Below are 18,047 nucleotides of genomic sequence, written 5' to 3'. Positions count from 1 at the left end.
TACCAGGGCTCTCCTAGTCCCACCATCCATAGCCCGGTGCTGGAGCGGGACCTGTCTTTCCAGCCCATTCTGTGACTCTAGGAGCTTGGGAAAGGGATGGACCCTAAGGGGAGCTTTAGAGCAGGGAAGAAGGAAGAGTCACCGGAGCCCTGGAGTTTGTCAAGCAGCCCTAGAGTAGCCACAGTGAGTGCGTGTCCGTATAAAGGCCAGTCTGCCAGTTTCCTCACCTGTAGGGCAGAGATGAGATTATCTGCCTCCCGGGAAGGAGTCTCTGCCGGCAGTGGTGAGGGTGGAAGATGTGTAAGGCCCTCGGGAGGACTTGCATGGGTGCTTGGTGAGAGTTAGAGAATGACACGTGCCTTTGCACAGCCAGGCAGGACACAGAAACCCGCGGAGTCCGCTGGGAGCCCATCACCCTTACACGCCCAGCCTCCCCCCACCCCCCTTCCCGGATCCTCCAAACCCCGTGAAACTGACCTCGCATCCGAGGGCACTTTCCCAGCTGGGAGCGGTGGAGCTCAGCCCCCGCCCGGCTGCTGAGCTGAACTCCACCTCACAGCCCTGCTCCTTGCTGACCCCGGACTTGGGCCAGCAGATTCTGGGCAGGGGGCAGGGGGGGTGGGACTGGGACACCTGAGGATAAGCAGTTTTGGGGGAGTAGAGCTCTGGCTGAGGAGGAAGGGACCTGCCCTGGCTTCCCCCTCACTCTTTTTCTGGCCCTGGGCTCACCGCTCTGCTTTCCCTCTCTGGACCTCAGTGTCCTCTTCTGTGGAATGGGAAGAGGAAACCGTGTGCCTGGGGATGGATTCCTGCGGAAGTGCCCAGAGCTCTGTGCAGGGAAGAGGCCAGGGTGGCCACAGGGTCTCTGTAGACAGAGCTCCTGTACAGCCACGTCTGCGCCTGGGCTCTCGGCAGCGTCTGGGTGGGCACAGAGCTCTGGGCCTGTGGCCGAGAGAGGTGGGGCCTGCTCTGGGAGCAAAAGCGGGCCCGCCCAGCAGTGGTTAGGGAGAGGAGGACACACTTCCTGTAAGAAGACGGATCCTCCACGTTGCAGCTCAGGCCTGGGGTTCGCTGCCAATTCCTGGGTCCCAGCAACTTACTTAGGGCTTTTGTCAGACGCTGTGAGCGGACAACTGAAGCAGCCTGAGACCCACAGCCGAACACCGACAGCCACAGCGACACATACACACAATGACACACGACAAACATAGCTCCACACACACACGCAGCCACACGCCGCAAGAGCTCGACAGGCATCTACACACGTAACTGCAGAGGAGACGTGGCCACTGGCGCTGACGTGACGGACACACCGACCATTATGTTTCCAGAAAGACACACACATGTGTGCACCACACAGCCTCCCCCGAACACTTGCCTGCTCAGAGATGATAACACAGGCATCATCCCGCAGAGACGCACAGACACACTGCTGGGAGCCGCATCTACGCAGCTCCGCACGTGGACCAGGGATACTGCTGGCTGCACACCCCAGCCCCGTGCAGCGTCACACCCAGCAACTCTCGCGCGGGGCTCTGTGAGCCGGCCATAGCCGGGGCTCTGGCTGTTTCCAACATGACCCAGCTGTACAGACGGACATACAGACACACACCCGGTGGTGAGCTGCAACCAGCTGAACAGCCACGGTTGATTTTTCAGGAATTTTGCAAGCTGGTTGTGAAATACAGCCGTTCTTTTATTTTTTTAATTGATGATAGTTGACATCCCACGTGACATCGGTTTCAGGTGTACAACGTAGCGATTCATCAGCTCTGCACATTACGCCGTGCTCACCACAGAGGCAGCCCCCCCCGTCACCCTACCATGCTGTTAAAATACCATTGACTTGGGGCGCCTGGGTGGCTCAGTCGGTGAAGCATCTGCCTTCGGCTCAGGTCGTGACCCCAGGGTCCTAGGATCGAGTCCCGGGTTGGGCTCTCTGCTCAGTGGAGAGTCTGCTTCTCTCCCTCAAATAAATAAATAAATGAATACATAAATAAAATCTCTAAGAAATAATAAAATAAAATACCATTGACTACATTTCCTATGTAGAGCCATTATTTTTAAAATTAAACGACATACTTAGAGTTAAAGAAATTACATTAAAAACAAAGGTAATAAATACTGCGAGATCATCACTGCTAATTGTTTTACTACATTTCATCCTCATCTGTGGTCTAGCGCTGACTTACTTGGATTGCATCAACACGGTGGAAACAGCATATAATGTGTGGCTCTGCACATCTCCTCCCAGGATCTCCTTTAGTTCAGGGACAGCACACTGGTAGCTTGAAATTGGCCACAGGAGGACTAGTGATGCTACAGAAATTGACAAACACTACACATGAGGTGGTTTTTTCCTTGAGAACTGGGCGCTAAACCTTGAGCCGCGCGCCCTGCCCTTACTCAGGTTGCGATTCCGTAATTGCACACATCTAGGCAGCTGTGAGGCCATCTAGACGCAGTTTGTATCGTGCTTAGAGCCGGGGGGCCTGAGCGCGAATCCCAGTTCAATGCCTTGTCACCTGTGATGAAGTATTTAATCTCCTTGTTTCTTGGGTTGCTCCACTGTGAAAACAGGGTAATAATTCGGTAAGAATGGGAGTGGTAATAGTACGTAGCTCGCAGGGCCAGTGTGAGAAAGGAACTAATGCAGGTGTAGGACCGAGAACAGGGCCCAGCACAGAGTAAGCCTTGAATCAGTGGCGCATGCAGAGCTGTATGACTGCATGTTTACGTACACGCACGCATGTCCGCAGGTCAGGCCTCCAGAAACGTACTACAAACCCAAGTTCCGAGGGAGGCTGAGGGCTGACAGAGGGCAGCCCTTGGGATGTGGTCCTGGCAAGGAAGCCTGGCAGGGCGGGGGCTGGCAGCTGGAACGGCGCAATGAGACCAGGGCAAGGGGCATGCAGAGGACACCGTCAGCTGGTGCTGCCCGGGGGACTGATCTCGGGACAGGAGGCAGGGCTGGCCTCTGGGAAGTGGGAGCAGGAGGGAGAAGACTGAAATGGGGCAGGGTTGCTCAGGGTCTGGCAGCCAGCAGATTTTCAGATCTGAGGCTCCTTTGCTCCCCTCCCACTCTCCCTTCCCACCTCTGCTTTCTGCTTTAGTCATTCAGTCGGGGAGCACTGAGCTGTGTGCTAAACCTTGAGGTTTCAGAGATTGAAACAGTCCTCTTTACCCACAAGAAATGAAAGTATCTGTCCATACAAGGACTTGTTCATGGATGCTCCTAGCAGCTTTATTTGTGGCCCAACTGGAAACTTCCCCCAAGTGCCACCAGCAGGTGAACAGATACTCCAGTTGTGGTATTTCTCTACGATGGAAAACGACTCAGTAGTAAGAAGAATTCTTGACCTCTGCCGCAACACAGATGAATGTCGGTTACGCAGAGTGAAAGAAGCCAGAGGAGAAAGCCCATTGCCGTACTCTTTATATAAAACCCTTTAAAATGCACGTTGTATCTAAAGTGACAGCAGAGTCCTGGGGGCCTGGGCGTGGGGCTGGGGTGCAGGGAGGGAGGGGTCACCAGGGGGCACAAGGAAACTTCTGGGGATGACGGCTGTGTTCTTCTCTTGATAGTGATAGTGATGGTTTCATGGGTGTACACAGACGTCAAACGTGCAGTTGATTGCATGTCAGTTATATCCCAATAAAGCTATTAAAAAAAAAAAAAAAGCATGACCCTCTCACCCCGCAGGAGCTCACAGCCGGGAAGCGGGGGAAGGAAGGTGCAGACACGAAAGCAGTAGCAAGAAGCCGTGAAGTAATAATGTTAGAGGATGAGATGGGGGAGGGGAAAGCGCGCCCAGGAGAAGGAACAGCAGAACCGAGGCCGGGTCAGGGGGCGTGGTTAGAGCCAGGTCCCAGCTCAGGGCAGCTCGGCTGGAGGCCAGCTGGGTGGTAGGAGATGAAGTGAGGGAGCTGGTCTGCGGCAGAATCTTTTCCCTCCCCCCCTCCTCCTTTTTTTTTTTTTTTTTAAGATTTTATTTATTTATTCGACAGAGATAGAGACAGCCAGCGAGAGAGGGAACACAAGCAGGGGGAGTGGGAGAGGAAGAAGCAGGCTCATAGCAGAGGAGCCTGATGTGGGGCTCGATCCCAGAACGCCGGGATCACGCCCTGAGCCAAAGGCAGATGCTTAACCGCTGTGCCACCCAGGCGCCCCTCTCCCCCTCTTTCTGTCCCTTGCCTGTCCTTTGACCACATGTCTACCCATATCCTGTAGCTGAGCAGTCTCCCCCCCGCCTCCTGCCCCCTCTGTCCCACCAACACCACACAGTGTCAGAAAGGGACCTGGGGCAGAAGCCATGGCCTCCGTCCTCACCTTGTGGCCTCCCACAGGAAGGGGCTCTCGACCTTCTGAAGAAGCTGAACAGCTGTCAGATGTCCATCCAGCTACTCCAGGTGGGGTGGGGCTGGGAAGCCTTGGGGGCTGTGCCTGGGGGACGGGGAAGACCTTCTGGGGAAGAGAAAGACCTGGGGTGGGGAAGCCCTCCAAGGGTGGGGTCTGGGAGGGATTTCCGATGGGAGGGTCAGGGCCTCAGGTACAGGACCAGGGTTATGACATCAGCCAGGGCTCAGGGCCAGGGCTCTGGAGAGGCTGGGGCTGGGGACAGGGGGCATTGAGCCAGGGCAGGCCTTGCCAATTAGGATGGCCAGTCTTGTGTGTCCATTTGAAGACCAGCCCTGACCCTCTGGCTTTGCAGACAACCAGGATTGGAGTCGCCGTCAATGGGGTCCGCAAGCACTGCTCAGACAAGGAGGTGGTGTCCTTGGCCAAAGTCCTCATCAAAAACTGGAAGCGGCTGCTGGGTGAGAGGGGGCAAGGTCGACCCTGGCCGTGCATTTCTCCCATCGCCTGGGTTGGGACCATGCCTGGCTGATAGCAGGCACTCAGTGTATGTTTGTCGAATGACTTAAATGACAGATCGCCTCTTAAGTGGGGAATGCCAGTGTTGGTCCACACGTGGACCACGTTGTAGACACGTGAGTTTTTGTGTACGTGCGCCTATATGTATGTATTTCCGTGTGCTTGCGTGTTGCATAGAGAGCACCTGTCTATATAGACGCATTTGTATGAACATGGTCTGTGTGCAGATGACTTTCTGGCCCCCTGTGTGAGCGCGGGTTTGCACACATATATGCATGTTGTATGTGCATCTGTGTATGAATATATTTGTGTGTGTGTGTGTGTGTGTGTGTGTGTACAGGTGTGTTGGGGGCTATCGTTGTCCTCCCTCCCCGAAGTTGTGCTGGGGTCTGCGGAGACAGAGCTCAGTTTGGGAACTATGCTGTGCTTTCATTTTCAGACTCCCCTGGACCCCCCAAAGGAGAAAAAGGAGAGGAGAGAGACAAAGCAAAGAAGGAAAAAGGGCTTGACTGTTCCGATTGGAAGGCAGAGACAGGCCTTTCTCCACCGAGGAAAAAACGAGGCGAAGAGCCCAAAGACAGGTATTTTTTCTGGGTTGGAGAGAAAGGGGCCAACACTTGCCACGTCCTTCTGCCATCGCCTCTGTTTATATAACGTCTCTGTTTATATAACTTCGTTTACTCCTCACGCCCCGGGGAGGAGCTACTGCTCTCACCTCCCACGGGGTCCCCTGGAGCGGGGGGGGTTCTTCTTGGGCTCAAACAGACCCGTAAGAACCAAATAGGCCGTCGCTGGCACTGGCTTCAGCTAGGAGGCCGCCCGGGCAAGAGGCGCAGTGGCCCCGCAGGGCAGGCCCAGGCTTTCTCATCTGCTTGGTGACCACACAGTGTGCAGAGCTATTCTCAGTTCTACGTGGGTGCAGGGTAATGAGTCCACAATGGCGCGGTGGGCAGGGAACCCCTGACTTAGAAGACAAAGCTGCTAGGATTCCAGCAGGATTCACTGTCCTCGGGGCAGCCCCCAAAAGCTATGGTTTTCCACTAATTATTTATATTTCATTCAGAGCCCTTCCTGTCTGGACGTAATTTACCAATCAGGGCTCATTTGCTATAAGCAACGTTGCCTAGTAACACAGCTGACATCCCACCCTTGTCAGGGTTCCAGGTAAATGGGGCTAGGAACTCACTTAACCGTTAGGAAAGTAAAGTGTTTTGTTGGCTCTCTATTCAACATTTCCATTTCGTGAGGAGGAAGCCAAAGGTTGGGGAGCAGGGACTTTCCCAAGACCATACAGCTATTATGTGACTGAGTGGGATCACGTCTTTGTCAGACCCCCAGACCTCTGCTGAGAAGAATAGAAAAGTTGTCTGTCTTAACTCCGTGCCCATTCCCCCTTGCCTACCTAGCTGGGGTCCCCCAAATTGCATGACTTCAGAGAGACACAAATGCCTTATCCATGATAGTAGATAAAAGTCCTCATCAATGTATAAATAAATCCTACCCGTTCCCTATGTGACTAGAGCACTTCATTCCTCCGGTGGGCGGGAGGGGGATCTGCATTTGTTCGCCTAATAGGTAAGGAGGCTGTTTTAGATAATACCGCACAGTATCTGATGGTAGATAACAGTAGGTATTATATGGATAATATCATCCATGATTTATCTACATTTTTAACGAACATACCTTTTGACCCAGTATAGCCACTATAAGGAATTCGTTTTAAGGAATTAACCAGATTAGGGGCATCTGGCTGGCTCAGTCGGAAGAGTATGGGACTCTCGATCTTGGGGTTGTGAGTTCAAGCCCCACATTGGGCGAAGAGATCACTTAAAAAAAAAAAGGAATTAACCAGATGAAAGCATAAAGACTAAATGTTGTATGTGTAACATATTTCTGCGAGCATTTCTGAAACATTTTAAATCTCTGAACGCTTTTTAAATGAACGTTAATATAATCCTGTAAAACAAGTGTTTTGCAGAAAACACTTTAGGGAATGATGTTGTCGAAGGAAAGATCTCACCCAGGAGGGAGACATACCTCCACCACACTATTCCCAGTTTGGGTGGTGCAAATAGCTGTGGGGAAGGGTCCTAAATACCCTTCCATGCACAGAACAGTCCCACCCATTGAAAAACCACTTACTATGTTCAAAAAGCTGATAGGGCCTCCATGGAGAGGAACTGCTGGGTAGAAAAAAAATTTAATGACATGGGAAAATATTCACTAAGTATTAAGAGAAGCTGTGTATAACGTAGTATATAGTATGACCCCATTTTTATAACAATTAAGTGAGGGGCACCTGGCTGGCTCAGTCAGTAGAGCATGTGACTCTTGATCTTGGGGTGGTGAGTTCAAGCCCCATGTTGGGCATAGAGTTTACTAAAAAAATAAGTTAAAAAAATTAAGTGAGTTTTATGTATATGTGTAGGAAAAAAGATGAGAAAGATACATACCAGGATGGTAACAGGGATTATATCTGGGTGGTAGGACTGAGAAGTTTTTTCCCTTCTTCTTTTTGCAGATTTCTGTTCTTCTTATTTTTTTCCAATAAATATATACTAATTTTTAAATGAGAAAAAATAATGAAACCATTTTTAAAAAAAAAAGAAATATATCTGTGTGATTATAATTAAGAAAAGCTTCATAGCCTACTACAGTAAAATTTTAAAAATCTGTATTGTTGGGTTTCTTCCCCCAATGATCTTGCATTGCTTCTGAAATCAGAACAAATAATACCATTTAAAAAATAAACAAGTAAGAGTGATAAAAATCTGTTGTAGAAATAATAGAAAATATAGAGAAAAAGAGGGAAAAAAACACCCACATTCTCACCACCCAAAGACAGTCACTCAGTATTTTGGTATATGGTTTTTCTTTCCATTCTCTCTTCGGCGGACTTTCTATATAATTATCGCCAATTTTATAGTCTGCTTTGTAACATGCAATACTTGTCAATTGTTCTGTAATCTTGTTGTTGTATTCCTTTCATGGCACTCATTTTGCAATCGTATCCCGCTTGGAGAAATCCTAACTGACATTTAACTTTTCATATGGCGTGTTGTGTTTTTGCAAAGGGGTTAGAAGCTCGGCTGGCAGGGGCGCCTGGGTAGCGCAGTCGTTAAGTGTCTGCCCTCGGCTCAGGGCGTGATCCCAGGGTCCTGGGATCGAGCCCCACATCGGGCTCCTCCGCTGGGAGCCTGCTTCTTCCTCTCCCACTCCCCTGCTTGTGTTCCCTCTCTTGCTGGCTGTCTCCCTGTCAAATAAATAAATAAAATCTTAAAAAAAAAAAAAGAAGTTCAGCTGGCAGGGAGCCCCCCCTTCTCCTCTGCACGGTGGCCAGTGCGGAGTTAACATTTCCTGAATATCACTAGGCCACCTGTACCCGTGCCTTCCCTGTGTTCGTGCTCTGGCTGGTCTGGCTGCACCTGGGGCCGGTTCTGAGCACCGGGGCCAATGAAGGACTGGGATGGGGAGGGGGTTTATGAGATGAAGCTGAAAGACTAGAGGCTGGACCAATGGGAGAGGATCCGAACGGGACATGGGACTAACTGACCTGTAGAACAGGGAGTACAGGCATCTGGGGGAAGGCGACAGCCTGGACACATGTATTTCCTTTTGCTCCATCCCTGAATCCCATCCCTGAATTAAAGGGATTTTTTTTAAGGCCTACAAGGACGGCAGGTATGGGAGAGGAGACGATTGGAGAGCAGAAAAGCTAATTTCTGGGCTGAACTTGATCACTTATTCACACCCTTAGTCTCTGAGACTCGGTATTGTGGCCTGAAAAATGGGCATCATCTTCTCGGATTGTTTTTCCTTGTAAAAATAAAATGTTTTATTTGTAATGTATTCTAATTATATTTATTGTTTTAACTATTTTGTAGTTATATTTATATTATATTTATTTATATATATTATATAATATATATTTATATATTTATTTATATATACATTATATATATTTATATATATATATATATAAATTTATTATTTTATTATACAGGTAGTTATTTGCCCATTGTAGAAAGTTTTAAAAATACAAATAAGGTGGGGCACCTGGGTGGCTCAGTCAGTTAAGCATCTGCCCTCGGCTCGGGTCATGGTCCTGGGGTCCTGGGATCGAGCCCCGCATCAGGCTCCCTGCTTGGCAGAAAGCGTGCTTCTCCCTCTCTCTCTGCTGCTCCCCCTGCTTGTGCTCTTTCACTCTGTGAAATAAATAAATAAAATCTTTAAAAAATATACAAATAAGAAAATTTTTAAAAATCCATTGTCTAGAGACAAGCACATATAATCATGTATAATAATCCTGTGTTTAAATATATGGATTTCGTTTATGGGCACCTGGGTGCCTCGGTCGGTTGAGCACCGACTCTTGATTTCGGCTCAGGTCATGATCTCAGGGTTGTGAAATTGAGCCCCAGGTCAGGCACTGCGCTCAGCACAGAGTCTGCTTGAGGTCTCTCTCTCCCTCTCCCTCTGCTCCTTCACCTCCACACTCTCTAAATAGATACATACATACATAATACATATAGATCTCGTTTATGTAACCATATATATACTTCCAGACTTTTTTGCATGCATATCACTACCCATAAAATACTTATTGTCACAATAACATGGGATCATATTCCATATATTATTTTATAACTTTTCCATATACATATATTTATTTCAACAGTAAGGCACGTTTAGTATAAAAAGTTTAGAAACTCAAGCACAAAAGAAAACACCAGAAACAACCACTGTTAACATTTTAATGTGTACCTTTCTCATCTTTTTTGTTTGTTTGTTTGTTTGTTTGGAGAGGGGTGAGGGGCAAAAGGAGAGGGCGAGAGAGAATCTTAAGCAGGCTCCACGCCCAGCACGGAGCCTGATGAAGGGCTCGATCTCACGACCCTGAGATCATGACCTGAGCCGAAATCAAGAGTCGAACACTTAACTGACTGAGCCACCCCTACATTTAACAACATCTTGGCCCCTCTCTGGGACAGTAAGTTGTTAATGCTGGTTTCGCTGCAAAATGAAGCTGTCCCTGGAGGCCAAGCAGGGAATGAGGAGGGTGTCTCCCTACCTTGTGGGGAAAATTAAGTTGTCAGGAGTCCAGTTTCAACTCTATTGGTGAACTTTTCATTTTAGTTTCCTTAATGATGATTCACTATCATTATTTATTGTATAAACACTAACCACATTAGTGATATTTACAATTAAAATGAGGGGCGCCTGTCCGGCTCAGTCAGAAGAACACGCAACTCTTGATCTCAGTGTCGTGAGTTCGAGCCCCATGTTGGGTGTAGAGATTGCTTAACAATGAAATCTCTAAAAAAGTAAAATAAAAATGAAAAATATTTGTCCACAGTGTGCCACTTCCAAAAAAATGAAACCGCTTTTGGACGCCCTCTTCCCGCCCAGTCCCGCTCTACCTCTATGTATAATTCTTCCATCCCTACAGGCAAAGTGTACGAACAATTACGTCCCTGTTTATTTATCTTCTTATTCTATTCTCAGCATTTTTTCTTCTTCTTAAATACGTTTCATAATGATCATTTGCAATAACTGCCGAATATTTCCGGTTTACTCTAGAAAGGAAAGCAATGAAAAAGGGCCAGCAAATGGTGAGTCTCGGGGGTTGAGGCCCACATCTTCCCTCCTTTCTTCCACTGCAAGAGTTCCAGCTTCCCACTCTGGCCTGCACCTGTCCATCCCCATGGGGCATTTGGGGAGGAACCCCGCAGGGGAACTCCCACAGTCCAGTGAGGGATTGGAGGGGCATGTGAAGAAGGGTCTCTCCTCCCCTCTCCCTCTCTGCTGCCTCCCCCTGTGTTTAAGCTGGGGTGAAGGTCTGGAGCCGAATGGGTCTGGCCCACAGGATAATCAGGGCTACCCCTCGAAGCTGCCTCACCCACTGTCTCCCACGCCCCCTGGAGGATGAAGGGGCAGCTGGAAATCTGTACGGGAACATTGCACAGTCTGGAAAACCAGAAATCCGGTGCCCAGCACTATGGGGCGTGGAGGACTTCTGTGTTCTGAAAACTGCAGTAGGGACAGAAATGTCTTCTTCCCAGGCAGCCCCAGGACACTGGTGTTTTCTCCCCATTTGACGGGGGAGGGAACCCATACTCAGACAAGACGACCTGCCCAGGGCAGGGCTGGGATTTCAACTCAGGCCACTGCCTCCCCTTTTAGAGCACCTGTTATACATGCTTGCGTGCATGTAGGAAAGGAACTGGAAGGAACGACCTCAAACCATAGTTACCGCTGGGGAGCTTTCTTTTCCCAGTTTTAGTTTTTCTATCTCTGTATTGGTCGACTCCACAGCATTTGATAACAGATACGTATACAGCGCCCACTTCACACCAGGCATCTTCTACCGGCTGGGAATGAGCCAGTGAACATATTAGATTGGATTCCATGGAAGCAGACCCGGAGACACAGATTCAGGGGCAAGGGGTTTACTTGGGAAGCGATTTCAGGAAATGCAGGGAGAGGAGGGAGGGAAGTGAGACCGGGAGGTGAAGGAAGCCAGCCCAGGGTGTGTTAGCGGGCAGGGTGCTGCTGCGGGCACCCAGGGCTTACATCCTGCTGGGAAACTCTGGTGACCGTGGAGAACACACCTTGGGTTCACCCCCTTGAGGGCAGAGGACGCTGGGGTGTTTATCCACCGATTCCTATGTCTCTGGTTGAAGGCTGCTCCTCGGGTCCTTAGCTCCTCGGCACTTCGGGCCCACCAGCCCGCTGGCACTGGCTGGCATAGAACGCCCTCGAGCATAGGCCGGGGGAGCCCGCAGCGCGGAACCCTTGGGTCCCAGGGCCCTGGGAGAGTGAGTGCCCGAGGGGATGTGAGCTCCGCAAGGACGGTGTCGGTCACAGTGAACGAATCCCGCCAAGTGCTGTGCTTGCGGAATTTACATGGAGGCTGGGCAGATAATATACATGATAAGTAAGCCAATTTTACAGTACGTTAGAAGGGGATGCCTGTGCTGGACTTAAAAGGAAGCCTGGGGTGGGTGCACCTGGCTGGCTCAGTCGGTAGAGCGTCCAACTCTTGATCTCAGGGTCGTGAGTTCCAGCCCCATGTTGGGCATTGAGATTTCTTGAAAGGAAGGAAGGAAGGAAGGAAGGAAGGAAGGAAGGAAGGAAGGAAGGAAGGAAGAAAGGGAAAAAGGAAGCCTGGGTAAGTGAAATTGGGAGTGATGGTTACGATTTTATAAAACCAATAAAAGGGGGAATGTATTAGCATAACGAGAATGTAGCTTCACGCATTTTGGAGAATACAAACAAATGTTCGCCTCTGATCCCATCGCTCTAGTATAACCATGGTTGTATTTTTTTTTAAGATTTTTATTTTTTTAAAAAATAATCTCTAACCCAATGTGGGGCTCCAACTCTCCCGACTGAGCCCGCCAGGCGCCCTGATTGCATCTTCTTTCAATCTTTCTTCCTCCTAGACATTGGTTTTCTTGTGTCACCTTAGGACTAGTGTACACGTAATTTTGTGTGCTATTTCACTTGCCACTTTAACACAGCTCTACAGTCTGCAAGGCCCGTGTGCCTCTCTGCGCTTCTCCTTAGTAAGGTGCCTGCAGGGGAGGCTGAAGCTGGTGTTCCCCGGCTCCTCGGCTCCTCCTGAGAACAGGCAGTCCCAGGAATGCCAGTCTGCATGGACTCCAGCAAGCCAAGGCCTGCCTGACAGCAAGGAGGAGGGGAGCCTGCTGAGAATTCATTATTAATAATTAGTAATATAAAGTAAAGGGGCAGGGGGTGCCTGGCTGGCTCAGTTGGTAGAACATGTGACTCTTGACCTGGGGGTTTTAAGTTCGAGCCCCACTCTGGGTATAGAGATTACTTAAAAATAAAAAATCTTTCCAAAAAACCATTAGTAATATATGGCACAACACACGTGACGGCACGTTCTTAGGCTCCCTTCCCTTGATTGCTTCATTTGACGGAGGGGAGCTGCAGGTGACCCGCCCGCAATACCTGCAGCTTCATCTCCAGGCGGCCGTGGCTCAGGTGGGTTCCATCATCCTCAGCCCAGCAGGCCTGGCTCCCAGACGCTTCCTCCCCAGCCTCTGAGCTCTCTAGATCAGTCCTGGGGCTAGCTTACGAGAGTCTCATCTCCAATTTCTCTTTCAGGAGAGACTCAGTGGACTCCAAGTCTTCAGCCAGCTCCTCTCCAAAAAGGCCATCAATGGAAAGGTAAAAGAAGCCATGGGCTTCTCCATCCCAGAGATCCTGTTCAGCATAAGCTCCCCTCTCTGCTTTTGTGGAAGAAGCCCCGGGGCAGGGGAAAGGAAGAAACCTCGTGTATTATGTTGATTGTGAATTCTAGGACCCGCACAGTAAGACTGAATGGGACCCGGAATCAGAGGGATGGCTCCTTTACTGGGATGGCTGACCAGTCACTGTTGCCCCGTCACTATCTAGGGAACATTCTCAAGGTCACGTTGAACCCAGTGAGGACAGAGGTCTTGAGAGCCCATCCCTGGAGTGGGATCTCTGGGTTTGGTTACCTGAAATCGCATAAATCATCAAGTTATGTATTTAGCAAATATTTATTGAGGGGCAACTATGTGCCAGGGACTGTTCTAGGTGCCAAGGATAAGCAATGAACCGAAGAAAAATCTCTGCAGTCATGAGGCCTAGGTTCTGATAGGGGGTGACAGGCCATATATAGAATTCAAAAGTCAGGCAATGATTTAGAAGTTGACGAGCATTATGGAAACAACAGAGCGGGGCGAGGGGCGTTGGGAAGGATGGTCATCAGGGTGGTCAGGAGAGCGCTCTTTGAACAAACCTTTCGAAGAGATGAAGGAACTAGCCATGCAGATATTGGGGTCATGCCAAGCCCAGGATCCTGAGTGACAGCGTGAGGAAGCGGTGAGGTGGCCAGGGCTGGAGTGAATAAGTGAGGAGGGACAGTTGGAGGACAGAGTGCAACAGGAACCACAGGAGGGAATTTATCTGTGCTGGGAATGGGTTGTGGGGACCAAGGGCAGGAGCAGAGCCCAGCCAAGAAGCTAGTCAATAATTCAGGCAAGAAATGACAGTGGATTTCCTGACAGACTGGGGGTGGGTACCAGAGAATATCAAGAGTCAAGATGACTCCAAGACTTCTCTCTTGAGCACCTGCAAGGATGGAAATGGGGATGACTGTGTAGAGCTGAGGTTTGGATGTGTTGGGTTTGAGGGTGTCCTGGTCATTCAGGTGGAGAAGTTGAAGGCACTTAGGTTATACCAAGCTAGAATTCAGGAAAAATGTCTGGGCTAGAAATCTAAGTTTCAGACTCATTAGTATGTATCTAGTGTTTGAAGCCACAAACCTGAATGAGATCACTAAGGAGAGATTGTGACTGAAAGAGGGAGTGTGAGCTGTGGTCCGGGGGGAGGTCAAAGGTCAGAGCAGGAGGAAGTGGCTTAGAGGTGGATCAAAGCTGATGATTCATGTGCAGGGGCCATATTGGATGCTGGGGCAACCAGGTTAGGACAGTAAAGGTGTTAGCTTCCAGGAGACTGTCTGTGGAGGCGTGCAGTTCTTTTAGGCCTAATGTACCAGTAAGACTACCACTGGAAAGAAAAGAAGAGGCACAAAAATTAGGCCATTTAAGGCTTTCTGAAGATCAAACAGTCCTGGGATGTTGATGGGGCGGCTGTATTGCTCTGTTCCAAAATGGCTGCCAAGTGCCCGCTGATGAGTGGAGGGTCTGGGGAGTCCTGCTGGGAGAGGGAGTCTGAGGCCACATCCTGCCTCTGAGGAGAAGAGTTCTGTGGTCAACTGGCCATGTCTTCCACGAGTGAGGCCCAAGAATGGAAGCTCCAGGGTCACCCTGGTTCTGCACCAGTGGTTCTCAATGGAGAGTCATTTAGAAATTTGTGGAGGCATTTTTGGTCATCACTGTGACTTGGGGGTATCTTAGTTCAGGCTGCTGTAACAGAATATCATAGACTTAAACAACAGACATTTATTCCTCCCAGTTCTGGAGGACGGGAAGGTGTGAGCCAGTTCAGTTCCTGATGAGGGCCCTATGCCTGCCTTGCAGATGGCCACCTTCTCGCCGTGTCTGCACAACACACACACACACACACACACACACACACACAGAGCGAGCTCTGGTCTCTTTTCTTCTTATAAGGACAATAATCCCATCCTGGGGCCCCACTTTCATCTAAACCAAATCACCTCTCAAAGGCCTCACCTCCAAATTCTATCACATTGGGGATTAGGGCTCCAACATATACATTTATGGAGGACACAAACCTTCAGTCTGCAATGGGGGAGAGGCAGGAGCACGACCGCATTTAGTAGCCCGGGCCGGAGATGCTTAATGTCCTGGAACATGAAGGACAGCCCTGCATAATGAAGGATTGTTCTATCCCAAAAGGAAGCACGGACCACTAGTCCCGTTCTGGGTACGATGTTGTAATAAAAACATCCCATGTTTGTGTAAGGATTTATACCTCCATATTCCTTTCCCGACTTTGCCTTGTGACCTTGAAGTCTCCTGACTCCCTCCCGTAATACATTCTTTTTCTGAAGGTCCGTCAAGCAGAATATGTTTGTCCTTAGAGCAGTTGTGCCATATCTTGCTGGTTCCGTGTTGGGGGTGGGGAATCCAAAGAAACCCAAGCAAGTCTAACAAATCCACCTTGACCACTACCCAGACTGTTTTCTGCACTCTATACCTCTCGATTTCATCTTTCTCTTCCATCCGTCCGTCCATCCATCCATCCATCCATCCATCCGTCTGCTAAGCACGTTTGTGCTTGCAAACCTAACATGCTCCAAGGACTGAGGTCATATGCACAAGGTAGGTCACTAGTGGGGACCATGGCAGACTGGAGGTACCTGTCTGTCTGAAGGGGGCACTTGCTACCCAGCCCAGCTGTCTGTTGCTTTGTGGAAATGCAGGCCCTGCATGCCAGTTTTTCCTATGTTTTAAGGAAAGCCGGACATCTAGACGTTCCTAAGAAACTCCCAATGTTAAATATGGACAACATAGGCATATTTCTCTGAGACACAGTAGGGCAAACAAAATACATTTGGTGCCCACCAGTTGCAGCCTCTAAGCCCAGGCAAGGATTTAAACTCGTGACCTCTTTTATACAGCAAACCAGTAACATAGAGGCAGACCCCAAAATGCTTTTTGTTTTTGTTTTCCAAATGCTTTTTTTTAAAAAAATGTTTTTCAAAGGTATAACGTTCGACTGTCTCAATATGACTTGAGAAGGCAAAGAAGATTTCATGGAAGATCATGTATTTGAGAAGGAGTTTGCCTGGTAGACCAGCTAAGAGAGGGCGTGCCTGGTAGTGGGACTGGAACGTGCAAAAGTGTAGTAATATGAGTGAGCGTGGTGCTCTGGGAACTGTAGCTGGGGTATCAGGGAGCAGACCGCGAAGGGCACCGCTGTGACAAGGAGGAAGGTTGCACTTTACAAGCTGCCCTTGGGACCCAGCTGTCTGAATTGTTGACTTTTCACCTAGCAGTTCGGTTTGCCTGGCGGCGTAGTAACTGCAATGTCCTCGAGGTGGCGCGCAGGAGCAGCGAGCCGGGCCTCCAGGTGCCTCAGCTCCGACCTGGGGCGGGAGAATTTTTCTAAGGGCTTGGTGATGTCAGATCACAGGCTGGGGAGCTGGCGCTGGCACATCCGGGGAGCAGAAGGAAGCTGTTGATACATCCGACGCCACACCCCCATCCCCGCCAGTGATGCCTTCTCTGCAATTTGTCGCACTTCCCAATCGTGCGTACTGAAAGCAAAATGAGCCTGGCTGCCTGAAATGCACCCAGACGGAATGCCGGCCAGCCAGCCAGCTCCCAGCCACGGGGAGGGACTGGGGCTGGGAGTGCCCTGCGGGGAAGGTGGGGGGAAGAAAGCAACAAGCAGCCTAACCTAGCCCGGGTTAGGGGACCCTGGAAAACTCTTTGCCTTGTAGAGACATAGCGAGAGGTACTGAAAAGAATGTGGAAGGCAGGCAGATCTTGGTTTGTGGTATATCGGCCATTTGCTGGTTGGATGACCTTGGACAAGTCAGTTCAGCTCTCTGAACCTCAGTCTATTGATCTGTAAGATGGGGATGATTATGACCTGCCCCTTTCCAGGTCATTATGAGGATTAAATGAGGTATCAAAATGCTTAACACTCTTCCCAACCCATATAAATGCTCAGTAGGTTCATAATGCTTGGTAATAGTCCACTTAATGTGGCAATCTGGGTAGATTACCTAACCCGTCATTACTAGAATTCTCCTGGGTGCTTCAATCCTCTCAGAAACTCTGTGAGATGGGTACTGTTGTCATCCCCATTACTAGCCCGGGGTCACAGAGCTACAGAGTGATGGTGTCAGGCCTTGAGCCTTAGAGATCGGCTCTGGAGCAGCTTGAGTTCTTAATAACTATACCATCTCCGTGGACGCGTTCCGCAGACGAAAGCTGTTTGTTATCACGTGTCCTTCCAAGCAGCATGGGCTTCAGGCTCCCCTGTCTGGTCCGCACTGGTGAGTCCTAGACATTGAGGATGTGGTAATGGGGCACGCAGGTGAGGGCCAGCACCAGCAAGAATCCGGGGCTCCATCACAGTTGGAGATGGGCTGGCCTGGGTGGTGGGAGTTGACAGACACTAGCTCAGAGAGAGATCGCTCTCTTCATCCCAGGGAGTAGGGTCACTAGCCTTCCACAGAGGACCTGTCACCCACCCAATTCAGCTCTATCTAGGCCCCCTGCATGTGCCTTTCATCTCTTTGTGCCCACCTCCCTTAACTCATCTTATATTCGTGCATTCAACAAAGAGTCATCAAGTGTTGGCCCAGAACAGAACAACGTTCCAGGTGATGGCAAACAGTGGTGAACCAGTGGAAGGGGTCTCTAGACTCTGGAACCTATAATCTGGAGGTGGAGGAAAACAATGCTTATAAACACACAAGTTAATTCTGGACTTGGATAAGTGCTATGAATGAAAGAAGTCAGGTCACGTGCGAGGGAGCTACAGAGCAGGGATAGGCTGCTTGGCTGGCTGGTTGGGGGAGGCCTCCCCGAGGATGTGATATTGGAGTTGAGACCTGACTGGCAGGAAGAGGACCAGTCATAAGAAAATCTGGAGGAGGAAGAGCCTTCCCAGAGGAGGGAGCAGCCAGTGCAAAGGCACTGTGGTGAGAGTAACTGGTATATTTAAGGAAGAG

At 49.7% G+C, this 18,047-nt stretch overlaps 1 protein-coding gene across 1 annotated transcript in view; it reads left to right on the top strand.

Moving 5' to 3' along the window:
* TCEA3 (transcription elongation factor A3) overlaps positions 1-18,047 on the top strand; it is a 37,224-nt gene that overhangs the window by 1,197 nt on the left and 17,980 nt on the right. Inside the window, exons 2-5 of the mRNA XM_057305103.1 lie at positions 4,348-4,410; positions 4,713-4,818; positions 5,316-5,457; positions 13,010-13,072. Of these exons, the coding sequence (XP_057161086.1) occupies positions 4,348-4,410; positions 4,713-4,818; positions 5,316-5,457; positions 13,010-13,072 (374 nt within the window). The remainder of the gene's footprint in view (positions 1-4,347; positions 4,411-4,712; positions 4,819-5,315; positions 5,458-13,009; positions 13,073-18,047) is intronic.

Source organism: Ursus arctos, unplaced genomic scaffold, assembly GCF_023065955.2.
Source record: "Ursus arctos isolate Adak ecotype North America unplaced genomic scaffold, UrsArc2.0 scaffold_32, whole genome shotgun sequence".
In the NCBI taxonomy this organism is placed as follows: Eukaryota; Metazoa; Chordata; class Mammalia; order Carnivora; family Ursidae; genus Ursus; species Ursus arctos.
This window is presented reverse-complemented; position numbering and strand designations above follow the sequence as displayed.